This window comes from Eriocheir sinensis, chromosome 21 (genome assembly GCF_024679095.1).
Source record: "Eriocheir sinensis breed Jianghai 21 chromosome 21, ASM2467909v1, whole genome shotgun sequence".
In the NCBI taxonomy this organism is placed as follows: Eukaryota; Metazoa; Arthropoda; class Malacostraca; order Decapoda; family Varunidae; genus Eriocheir; species Eriocheir sinensis.
This window is the reverse complement of record NC_066529.1, coordinates 8950687-8962392: the sequence shown is the minus strand read 5'-3', so window position 1 is coordinate 8962392 and position 11706 is coordinate 8950687. Positions and strand designations below refer to the sequence as shown.

Here is an 11706-nt window from a genome sequence, read left to right as displayed (position 1 = left end):
AGAGGAGGAAAAGGAGGAAGACGATGAAGAATAGGCTGTCCTCACGTAGGCCTCAACACCTAATCTTTATCATCACATCATCATAATGGAAACAGCAATAGAAGAAGAGGGAGGAGGAGGAGGAGAAGAAGGAGGAGGAGGAGGAGGAGGAGGAGGAGGAGGAGGAGATAAGAGGGGAAGATGAAGTATTGGCTGTCGTTGCACGGGCCTCAACTTGTAATCTATATCATTCTATCAAGAGTAGCGGTATCGATAGTAGAAGAGGGAGGAGGAGGAGGAAGAAGAGGAGGAGGAGGAGGAGAAGGAAAGTGATGAAGTGATTGGAGATGGGAGAGAAAACGAAGAGGGGCGAGTAGCGGGCTTTTTTTTTTTTTTGTGCCCTTGTGCTGTCTCCTTTGCTGTAAAAAAAGAAGAAGAAAAAAACTATCACAAAAAACATGGAGAAGGAGAAGGAAGATGAAAGGAATGGAGAAGATGGTAGAGGAAGACGAAGAGAAGCGACCACCATTACAAAGAAGAAGAAGGAAAAGGAGGAGGGAGGAGGAGGAGGAGGAGGAGGAGGAGGAGGAGGAAGAAAATGATGAAAGGGGTGGTAGAGGAAGGTGAAGAGAGGGTGCTACCACCATAAATAAGAAGAAGGAGGCGAAAGAAAATAATGAAGAGAAAGAAGATGAGAGAAGACGAAGTAGATAAGAACTGCCATTACGAAGGAGAAGAAGAACCAAAAAGAAAATGAAGAAGAGGATGGAGACAGTAGAGGAAAGCGAACAGAGGAGACGATGAAGGAGAATTGAGAAAAAGCCATAAAGTGCTGGGTGAAAACGGTAGAGGGAGATGAAGATGGGGAAACCGTTACAAAGGCATTAAGGAGACGCATCTACATCAGCGCACTACCCTTGAGAGGAGAGAGAGAAGATGGGAAAAAAAGAACCAGGTGAATGAAGGAGGGAGAGGCATGAAAGGGAGGAGGAAAGAAGGGAAAGAAGAGAAAGGGAAAGAAGGATGAATGATTATGAAGGAAGAAAGAGAAGAGGAAACGGAGAGAAAAGTAGAGGAAAAGACGTGAAAGGGACACGAGAAGGGGGAGGAAAAGGATAGAGAGAAGGGAATGGAAGGGAGCGGGAGGAAAGGGCATGAAAGGGATACGATAAAGGGAAGAGGGAATGGAGAGGAAAGGAGAAAAGAGAAAGGAAAGGAAGGAAAAGGAAAATACATGAATGGAACACGAAAAACGAAAGCGAGAAGGGGAAGGAAAAGAATGGAGAGAAAAAAAAGGGTAAATGGAGGAGGGAGAAAGACATGAAAGGGACACGGAAAAGGGAAATGGGAAAGGGAAGGAAAAAATGTGAAGAGAAGGGAGGGGAGGAAAATTAAGAAAAGGAAAAGAAGGGGAACGGGAGGGAAAGAAAGGGAAGGGAAATGGAGAGAAAGAATGAAGGGAAAAAAAACGGGAGGGGAAGGGCCTGCAGTGAACTCCCATCTCAGGTCAAGGTATGGGCAGAGGACAGGAAAGAAACGGGTATAAAGAAGACTCATAATATTACCTCCTCCTCCTCCTTCTGCTTCTTCTCCTTATCTCCCTCAAACCCTCATCCTTATAAGTCCTCGCTATTGTTTTTTTTCTTCTCTATCCTCCTCCTCCTCCTTCTGCTTCTTCTCCTTATCTCCCTCAAACCCTCATTCTTATAAGTCCTCGCTATTTTTTTTTTCTCTATCCTCCTCCTCCTCCTCCTTCTTCTGCTTCTTCTCCTTATCTCCCTCAAACCCTCATTCTTATAAGACCTCGCTATTTTTTTTTCTCTATCCTCCTCCTCCTCCTTCTTCTGCTTCTTCTCCTTATCTCCCTCAAACCCTCATCCTTATAAGTCCTCGCTATTGGGTTTTTTTTTTCTCTATCCTCCTCCTCCTCCTCCTCCTCATCTAGAGTACTGTGTTACTGTGTACAGTTTGGTTTCCCTGTTACAGAAAAGACGTAGAAAAGAACGGGCTCAACGGAGAGTAACAAAAATGATTCCAAGGTTGAGAAATTTATCTTATGAACAAAGGCTTAAATAAGTAAATTTATTCAGCCTATCAAAACGAAGAATGCGAGGCGATCTAATAAAAGTGTTTAAAATGTTTGAAGGATTCAGTGATGTTAATGCGGAAGATTACTTTACAATTGATCGATCAAATAGAACAAGAAGAAATCACAATTTGAAGATAAGTGGTAAAAGATTCTCGTCGTACGAAGCTAAACACTTCTTCAATCGAGTCGTTAATGTTTGGAACCCTCTACCCTGTGATGTCATTGATGGTACAACAGTTACGGCCTTCAAGAATAGATTAGACAAGTATTTTGAATCCAACCAGCAACTAAGATATTACTCTTTGTCGTAATAACGTTAAGTTTTTTCGAATACTGGTGTCCTTGTCCGCTTTTATCTCCCGGTTAGTGGTAGCAGTAATGGTAGTTCTTTCCTCTTTCCTACATAATTTCCATGCAGTTTTTCCATGCTGCATGGTTCTTTTTCCTTTCCTGCCAGCTTTGGCTGGAGGGATGGGGGCTGGGGTGGAGCCTTCGCCTTTGCTGTCCTTCATCTCCCACCTTTGATTAGATAGTTAGTGTAGCTTGTCACAAACAGCCTCGAAAGGACCAGCAGGTCTGCTGTTATTTGTTCTTTCTTTGTGTTCTCTTGTGTTCCTCCTCCTTACCCTCTCACCCTCCCCGTTTTTATTATGTACAGAGAGAGAGAGAGAGAGAGAGAGAGAGAGAGAGAGAGAGAGATCCGTAACTTTTATTCACCGTGGGTTTTTTTCTATTTTCTTTTGTTTTTAGTCAAAGCGCGGCAGCAAAGGGACAAAAAAAGGGAGGCAGTGTTTTGCGTGAAGAAAGTAATCCACCAAAGGGAATGTTTTATTGTTCTTGTTCTTTTGTATTTGTTTTTTTCCTTTTGAGTTCTCGTGTGTTCACTCAGGCGTCTTAATTTGTACCTGTTTTTCTGTGTGTGTGTGTGTGTGTGTGTGTGTGTGTGTGTGTGTGTATGGGGGAGGCGCTGTATAGTAGAAAAGGGAAAGGGAAACGGAAGGAAAAGAGCAGAGAAGAGAAAGAAAGGGAAGGGAAGGGGAGGGAAGAAAAGAAAAGGGAAGAGAAAGGGAGGAAACCAAAGGAGGAGGAAGGGGATGAAAAGAGATGGAGAAGAAGATAAGGAAAGAAAGAGGAGGAAAGAATAGAAAAGGAGGGAGAAAACTAAAGGAGGAAGAAGGGAATGAAATGAGATGGAGAAAAAGATAAGGAAAGAAAGGAGAGGGAAGAATAGAAAAGGGAAGAGAAAGGGAGGAAACCAAAGGAGGAAGAAGAGGATGAAAAGAGACGGAAAAGAAGATAAGGAAAGAAAGGAGAGGGAAGAATAGAAAAGGGAAGAGAAAGGGAGAAAAACAAAGAAGAAAGAAGAGGATGAAAAGAAATGGAAGAGAAGATAAGGAAAGAAAGGGGAGGAAAAAATAAAAAAGGAGAGAGGAAACTAAAGGAGGAGAAAAGGATGAAAAGGGACGGAAGAGAAGAGAGGGAAAGGGAGGAAACTGAAAGGGAAAAAAAGGGATGAAAGTAAAAAAGGAAGGAAGGAAAGAAAGGAAACTGCTTTTGTGTGTATGTACGTATGCATGTTTGTCTGCCTGTCTGTATGTCTATATGTATGTACGTGTGTATGTATAACTCTCTGGTCTCCATTGTCACAAGAGCTCCCCCCCCTGTTCACCTGTGCCCTGCGTGTGTAGCTAACTTCACCTTTGTTCTCCACAGGTAAGACTCCCGCTGCTACCTGTTGTTACCTGCCGCGCGCCGGGCAATAAGGGCGTCCAGGTGAGGCCTCGATCCCCCGGGCTTTGTGTGAGTACCTTATTTTGTGGAGGCCGTGCTGTGTTTTTCATCACCATCATCATCATCATCATCATCACCTTTTCTCCTCTTTTTTTTCATCATATTCGTGTTTTTGTTTTTGCTATTTTTGTTCTTCATGTAGAAAGTAGAGGAATGGAAAGGAAGAAAGAAGATGGAGGGGAAGGGTACTGGAAAGTGGAAAGGAGAAGGAAAGGGAAGGGAAGGAGAACGGAATAAAGGGAAAGAAAGGGAATAAAGAGCTTTAAGAACATAAAAACATAAGAACGTACGAGTCTGCAAGAGGCCGGTAGGCCTGTACAAGGCAGCTCCTTTGAACCTAAGTTCCCGTGAATCTAATAATGTATCTAATCTATTTTTGAATGTGACAATTGTATGGCACTCACCACACGACTGCTCAGCCTGTTCCATTCTGTAGTAGTAGTAGTAGTAGCAGCAGTAGTAGTAGTAGTAGTAATTTTGTTATTATCATTATTACCATTACTGATACAATAACAACGGAAGTGCAGTGGATGACAAGTACAACAGTTGCATAACGTCTAGATAATAAGAAACGATAAGATAAGATATATACACCAGAGGCTTCCCGCAACTCGGAGGTCACCTCTTCGCCAGCACCTTTTCCTTCACAGAGGCTTCCCGCAACTCGGAGGTCACCTCTTCGCCAGCACCTTTTCCTTCACAGAGGCTTCCCGCAACTCGGAGGTCACCTCTTCGCCAGCACCTTTTCCTTCACAGAGGCTTCCCGCAACTCGGAGGTCGCCTCTTCGCCAGCACCTTTTCCTTCACAGAGGCTTCCCGCAACTCGGGGGTCGCCTCGTCTGCAGCTTAATTTTCCCCGTCAGGCGTCAGGTCACGAGCATTGTTACCGGACCGTCCCAGGTGGCTGTAGGTCGCTTAATGAGCCTCAGCGGCCTCGCACCTCCGCCACTCTGCTATTTTGGCACGAATGAAGTTGTGGCACTGCAGAACTGAGTCTCTGTGGCCCTTCACATGGAGGGTTCGCTTAATCAGCGTGATTTGTACCCCATAGCTCCGCCGCAGATCCTCGAGGTGGCGGTCCTCGGGGCCTGCAAGGCGGCTGATGAATCTATGAGGCACAGCCAGGCTGCGGTAAGCGTGAGAGGCAGCGGCGGGGGTGGCAGAGACGGCCACTGGTGCAGAGGACTCGCCTTGATGGGGAACTTCCTGGTCTGGGGACGTCGCTTCGCGTGCTGCTTCATTTCCTGCATCGGAGGCTTCCTGCAACTCGGAGGTCACCTCTTCTGCTCCTTCACTTCCTGCATCGGAGGCTTCCTGCAACTCGGAGGTCACCTCTTCTGCTCCTTCATTTCCTGCATCGGAGGCTTCCCGCAACTCGGAGGTCACCTCTTCTGCTCCTTCATTTCCTGCATCGGAGGCTTCCCGCAACTCGGAGGTCACCTCTTCTGCTCCTTCATATCCTGCATCGGAGGCTTCCCGCAACTCGGAGGTCACCTCTTCTGCTCCTTCATTTCCTGCATCGGAGGCTTCCCGCAACTCGGAGGTCACCTCGTTTGCATCATCATCATCCTCAACAGAGAATACCTTTTCCAGATAAGCCTTCCATTCTTTGTACTTTTCTTCATCGCTGTCTTCCAGTTCGTCGATGTCATCTTCATCCTCAACGGAGAATACCTTTTCCAAATAAGCCTTCCATTCTTTGTACTTTTCTTCATCGCTGTCTTCCAGTTCGTCGATGTCATCTTCATCCTCAACGGAGAATACCTTTTCGAGATAAGCTTTCCATTCTTTGTACTTTTCTTCATCGCTGTCTTCCAGTTCGTCGATGTCATCCTCATCCTCAACGGAGAATACCTTTTCGAGATAAGCCTTCCATTCTTTGTACTTTTCTTCATCGCTGTCTTCCAGTTCGTCGATGTCATCATCATCCTCAACGGAGAATACCTTTTCGAGATAAGCCTTCCATTCTTTGTACTTTTCTTCATCGCTGTCTTCCAATTCGTCGATGTCATCATCATCCTCAACGGAGAATACCTTTTCGAGGTAAGCCTTCCATTCTTTGTACTTTTCTTCATCGCTGTCTTCCAGTTCGTCGATGTCATCATCATCCTCAACGGAGAATACCTTTTCGAGATAAGCCTTCCATTCTTTGTACTTTTCTTCATCGCTGTCTTCCAGTTCGTCGATGTCATCTTCATCCTCAACGGAGAATACCTTTTCGAGGTAAGCCTTCCATTCTTTGTTGTGTTCGTCAGTATAGTCTTCCAATTCGTTAGTATCATCATATTCTTCAAGAGTCTCAGCCTTAACCATTGTGTGCGTGCCTCGTGGCTCTCCCTCAAAAAGCCATTCCGTACCTTGGTCCGTAATCGGCTGATTGGCCTGCAGGAGGGCGACTTTTTCTTCGTGTATATACAGGAAGAAAGAGTCCAGGCGGCCACCCCGCAGCAGCTGGCCGAGAAAATCTTCCAGGTCAGCGCGGGCCACGCGTTTCCCGCCGCAGCGCAGCACTACACAGATTTTGACCTGCATGGTGCCGGCACTTGGCTTGCTGCTGCACCTGAAGAGGTACTCCAGGTCCAGCAGGGCATGGGAAGAGACGTGGCCAGACGCCTCCTGGAAGGTGAAGACGGCCACCTTCCGTGAGGTGGTTCGCCAGCACCCTCTCCTAAGCTGGAGGGTGAGCTTCACCTTCGCGAGGCTCCTCGCCCCGGCGCCGGCGTCGCCCACCACGAGGCAAGTACCGGGAACAACGCGTCGGATGTTCTGTTTGTAGAAGATTTTATTGAACATTTTTAATGTTTATTTTGATATTTCTTACAATGAACGAAACTGTGGCAGTTACACCAATTAGAGATGGTGGAGGCAGCCCCTCCCTGAGCGCCGAAACCTTGCCTCGCTACTGTCAATGTTGTTGCCCAAATTGTTTGTCGGAAAAAGTGAGAGAGAGAGAGAGAGAGAGAGAGAGAGAGAGAGAGAGAGAGAGGTGGGGCGGGTTAAACTGAAAAGAGAAAAACAAAATGAAAAAAAAGCAATAAAAACAGCAAAATTTAACCCAAAAATCTTCGAAACATCACCCGATGGTGGAGCAAACGAACCCATGCTCGGAAAGCAACGAAGAGTGACCTCGAGGTAAAAAAAAATAAAAAATAAATAAACGGGAAATATAAAAGAAAACGAGAACACAAAGAAAACAATAACAAGGAACAGAACCAAGCGAAGAGAGGAGAAGGTCAAGAAAAGTTAGCGAAGCAAAAGCGAGGGAAGGAAAGGAAAGGGAAGGAGAGAGGAAGGAAATAGATGGAAAAGAAAGGCAAGTGAAAGGAGGGAAGGGGCATGGGAGAAAAAATGTGAGGAAGAAAGGGGAGGGAAGGGGAATGGGGTAATGCAACAGGAAGGGAATAGAGGAGAAAGGAAAGAAAGGAAATAGGAAGAGAGGTATTGGGAAAGAAGGAAAAGGAAGAGGAGCATATTTAAGTGAAGTAAAGGGAATAGAGGAAAAAGGAAAAATTGCGAAGTTAAGGGAATACAGGGGAAGGGATAGAGAAATGTGGGGAAGGAAGGGAAGCAAAGGGAATGGAAGGAAAAGAAGGGAAGGGGAAGGAAGAGAAAGGGGATAGATAAATGTGGGAGAGGAAGGGAAGCAAAGGGAAAGAAGGGAAGGGGAAGGAAGAGAAAGGGGATAGATAAATGTGGGAAAGGAAGGGAAGCAAAGGGAATGGAAGGGAAAGAATGGAAGGAGAAGGAAGAAATAGGGGATAAAGCGAAAGGAAAGGAGTAAGAAAGACAGAAAAAGAAAGTGAATGAAAGTAGAGAAGAGGATTAAGTGAAAGAAAGGGAGTTTAGGAGAAGAGAAAGGAAGGAAAGAAAAAGAGGGAAAGAAGGTGAATGAAAGGAGGGAAAGGAAAAGATAGAAGTATGAGGAAGGAAGGAAGGAAAGAGAGAGGAAAGGAAGAAGGAGGAAGTAAAGCGAGAGGAGTAGAACATAGGAGAAAGAAAAGAAAAACAAGGGAAGGACAGGAAGGGAAAATGGAGGAGTTTTTGGGAAAGAAGGATGGAGAGAGGAAACGAAAGGAAGAGGAAGAAAGAGGAAGAGGATAAAGCGAAATGAACGGATTAAGAAAGAAAGATAAGGGATAGAAAGTGAATGAAAGGAAGGGGAATGGAAGAGATAACTGTGAATAAGGAAGGAAGGGAAGAGAAGAGAAAGAGAGGAGGTAAAGCGAAAGGAGGAGAACATAGGAGGAAGGAAAAAAACAAGGAAAAGGAAGGAAGGGAAATGGAAGAGTGTAGGGAAGGAAGGAAGGAAGGAAGGGAAGGGAAGAGAAGAGAAAGAGAGGAGGTAAAGTGAAAGGAGGAGAACATATGAGAAAGGAAAGAAAATCAAGGAAAAGGGAGAAAGGAGAATTGGGGAGTGTGGGGAAGGAAGGAAGGAAGGACGGAGAGAGGAAAGGAAGGAGAAAGTAAAGCGAAAGGAAGGGAACATAGAAGAAAGAAAAGAATTTAAAGGAAAGGGGAGAAAGTAGAATTGGAGAGTGTGGGGAAGGAAGGAAGGAAGGAGAGAGGAAAGGAAGAAGGAGATAAAGCGAGAGGGAGGGAACATAGGAGAAAGAAAAGAAAAATAAGATAAGGGAAGGAAGGGGAAAGAAAGCAGGAGGAGATAAACCGAAAGGAAGAGAACAAAGGAGAAAGGAAAGAAAACAAGGAAAAGGGAGAAAGGAGAATTGGGGAGGAGTGTGGGGAAGGAAGGAAGGATGGAAGGGGAGGGAAGGGGCGCTGACGTGGACAAACTCAGATAAATCCATCGCGCGGCACTCGACCTGACGCCGCGGCTTATTGGGCGGAAAAGTGAATTTATGGAGTGTGTTATTGCGAGGCGCGGATGAACGGTGGCGGCGGCGGCGGTGGTGGTTGCGGCGGCGGTGGGTGAAAGGAGAACGAAGAGCAAAACCGTGGAAATAAATGTCTCTGCTTGTCGCTTCTGTTGTTGGTCGTTTTTGCGCTGTATGCGAAGGTGACGAATTGAAGGTAGAGGTAAGTAAGTGGTTAGACTGCTCTTTCGGCCACCTCTTCGGATTCTTTACAGGAGCAGTGAGTAGCGGGCTTTTTTTTTATTGTTGTTTCCTGTTTTTTGTGCCTGTGGTCTCCTTCGCTGTAAAAAAAAAAAAAGATAAGTAGGTAAGTAGATGAATGAGTGGATAGATAGATAGATTCATAAGTAGATAAATAGTTTGTTGTTACAGTAGGCCTATATGAGACATTGTGAGCAAAAAATATAAAGGTACATAGACAGTTAAGTGAAAGGATATTTTAGTGGATTGATAGCTAGATGGACAGGTAGATAGATAGTTGACGTTGCTCCTTGTTTTGTAACGGACAAATTAGGTGCAAAAAGAATGGAAAGAACGGAGGATGAAAGGGAAGGGAAGGGGAAAGGGGAGTGGAATTTTGGAAAGGAAGGAATGGGGAAAGGGGAACATTATGGAGTGAAATAAAAGGAAAAGAAAAGAAAGAGAAGAGATAGAAGACACATAAAAGGCAAAACTAAATATATATAAAAAAGAAATAACCCACAACACACAACTCAAAAAAATAAGAATTAAAATTACCTTAACATAAAAACAAAAAGGAATAGTCAGATCTTACCTTCCCTTCACCCCAAACCTACCTGTGCGTTCCCTCACCTGCGGAGGGAGGCGAAGCTCACCTGATTACCCGGCTTTCGTTAGCACAGGTGTTCATTAACTACTAATTAGAACGCTGTGGTGGGAGGTAGTTCCTGTAATATATTGTTTGTGTTGCTGGGTGGATTAGAAACGCTCCAGCAGGGAAATAAGAAGTAGATAAATTCATAGATAGATAGAGATAGATATGTAGATTGTTAGGTAAATGAATATATCAATAGTTAGAAATATTAGTAGATTGATAGGCAGAGAGATAGATTAGTGGATTGGTATAGAGATGAAGAAATAGATAGATAGATAGATAGATGAATATATGAAGTAGATTGATAGATATGTAGATAGACAAATAGAAATGTAGATAGTAAAATGGATTGATGAATAAATAGGTAAATAAATGCATGGATAGATACATACATACATACAGAGAGAGAGAGAGAGAGAGAAAATGCCGCATACAGGTAACAGAATGAAGGCTCCAATATCAAGCCCATTTAGACTTCTTGTTAGTGTTCATCAGAGAAATTTTACGTTCGGGTCCACGAGAGATTGCTGCGTGTTGTTGTTGTTGTTGTTTATGGTGGTCGTGGTGGTGGTGGTGGTGGTGAGAGAGAAGGGGTAGAAATAGTAGTGGTGGTGGTAGAGGGGAATGTGGGAGTAGTGGTGGTGGTGGTGGTAGTGGTGGTGGTGGCTGGAAGGATAGCAAGTTGTGTTGGTGGTGGTGGTGGTGGTGGTGGTTCAGAAGACCAGTGGTGGTGGTGGACTCTAGATTCTAGGATCAAAGATGAGCTCCGGGAGGGCAGCACGAGCCAATGCAAGATGGCGCCACTATAAACACTCGCCTGCGCCAGAACGGGCTGGGCCGACCATCAGGACCCACCGGAAAGAAGCCTTGGACCGACCATCAGGATCCACCGGGAACAAGCCTACCGGCGCAATAGGCCGCGACGTAAAAAAAAAAAAAAAAAAAAAAAAAGTTGTGTTGGTGGTGGTGGTGGTGGTGACAGAAGGGGTAGAAATAGTAGTGGTGGTGGTAGAGGGGAATAGGAGTAGTGGTTGTGATGTAGTAGTGTGTAATGGTGGTGGTGATGGTGGTGGTGATGGTGGTGGTGGTGGTGGTGGTGGTGGTTGTGGTGGTGGTGGTGATGGTGGTGGTGGTGAGTGGCAAGGCAGGAAAGATCCACAATGGTATAGAATTTTTTTTTTCTGTAGATATGTACGTACGTGTGTTGCAAGGCTAGTACACACACACACACACACACGACAAATCACCTTCCAGAGACGTCTTACTTTCCTCCTCAAACCTTCCCTCCCTTCCTTCTTCCCCTTCTTTCCCCTATCTCCTTATCTCCTCTCTTTCCTTTCCCCTCTTCCCTCTCCCGTCATCCCTCCCTTCCCCCCTCCTTTTCTCCTGGCCCCGTTATCCTTCCCACTCCTTTCCTTTCCCTCCTTTCCCCACTCCCCTTCCCTTTCCACCCTCCCTCCCCCTCCCTCCTTTCCTTGCGGACTTTTTTTTTCATTATTTTTTTCTTTCTCTTTGCCCTTGAGCTGTTTCCTTCGCTGTGAAAAATATTTAAAAAAACTCCTCTCTCCCTTCCCTCCCGCCACCTCTCCCTTCTGTAGCCCCTCTCTCTTCTTTCCCATCTCTCCTGTCCTCCTCTTCCTCCCCCCCCCCTCCCCCCCACCCTTCCCCCTCTCCAGAAAGAATCCATCCCTGCCAATTATCCCGAAGGTGCCGCCCCGTCGCCGAGCCCCGCCGAGGTGTCGCCCCGCGCCACCACATCGATTCGTCATTCCTAATTGGCGGACCGACACCCACCACGACGAGAGAGAGAGAGAGAGGGGGGTGTAAGATGTCTCGGGTTTCAGAGTGACTAAATTAGGTCTGTTAGAGTATAGAGGTGGAATTCCCTTAATTAATGAGACGTTAAGAGAGAGAGAGAGAGAGAGAGAGAGAGAGAGAGAGAGAGAGAAAAGAAAGAAACACAATGCGAGAAACAGAAAAATGATAAATGAGAAAAAAAGACAGACAGACGGATTGCAAGAAACAGACAAACATATTTCGATTACGAGACAGACAAACAGAAATGCCAATAAAGAGAAACACAGACAGACAGATTACTGGACACAGAAAGAGACACTACGAGAAACTGACAGACACAGACA

General features: G+C 45.4%; 1 protein-coding gene across 39 annotated transcripts; it reads right to left on the bottom strand.

Moving 5' to 3' along the window:
- Positions 1 to 4424: 4424 nt before the first annotated feature.
- LOC127001623 (uncharacterized) lies at positions 4425 to 6750 on the bottom strand. Of its 39 annotated transcripts, none has more exons than XM_050866488.1 (4): positions 5714 to 6750; positions 5408 to 5623; positions 5192 to 5299; positions 4425 to 5137 (listed from the first exon to the last, which is right to left on the bottom strand). In XM_050866488.1, the coding sequence occupies exons 1-4, from the start codon at positions 6650 to 6652 to the stop codon at positions 4775 to 4777; spliced, it is 1626 nt and encodes a 541-aa protein (XP_050722445.1). In that variant the 5' UTR covers positions 6653 to 6750; the 3' UTR covers positions 4425 to 4774. The 39 variants fall into 39 exon arrangements, 36 of the variants coding, with proteins under 36 accessions (XP_050722445.1, XP_050722440.1, XP_050722444.1 ...); XM_050866483.1 differs by having other exon boundaries at positions 5354 to 5623; positions 5714 to 6747; XM_050866487.1 differs by having other exon boundaries at positions 5246 to 5299; positions 5354 to 5623; positions 5714 to 6742.
- Between the last annotated feature and the right edge of the window lie 4956 nt (positions 6751 to 11706).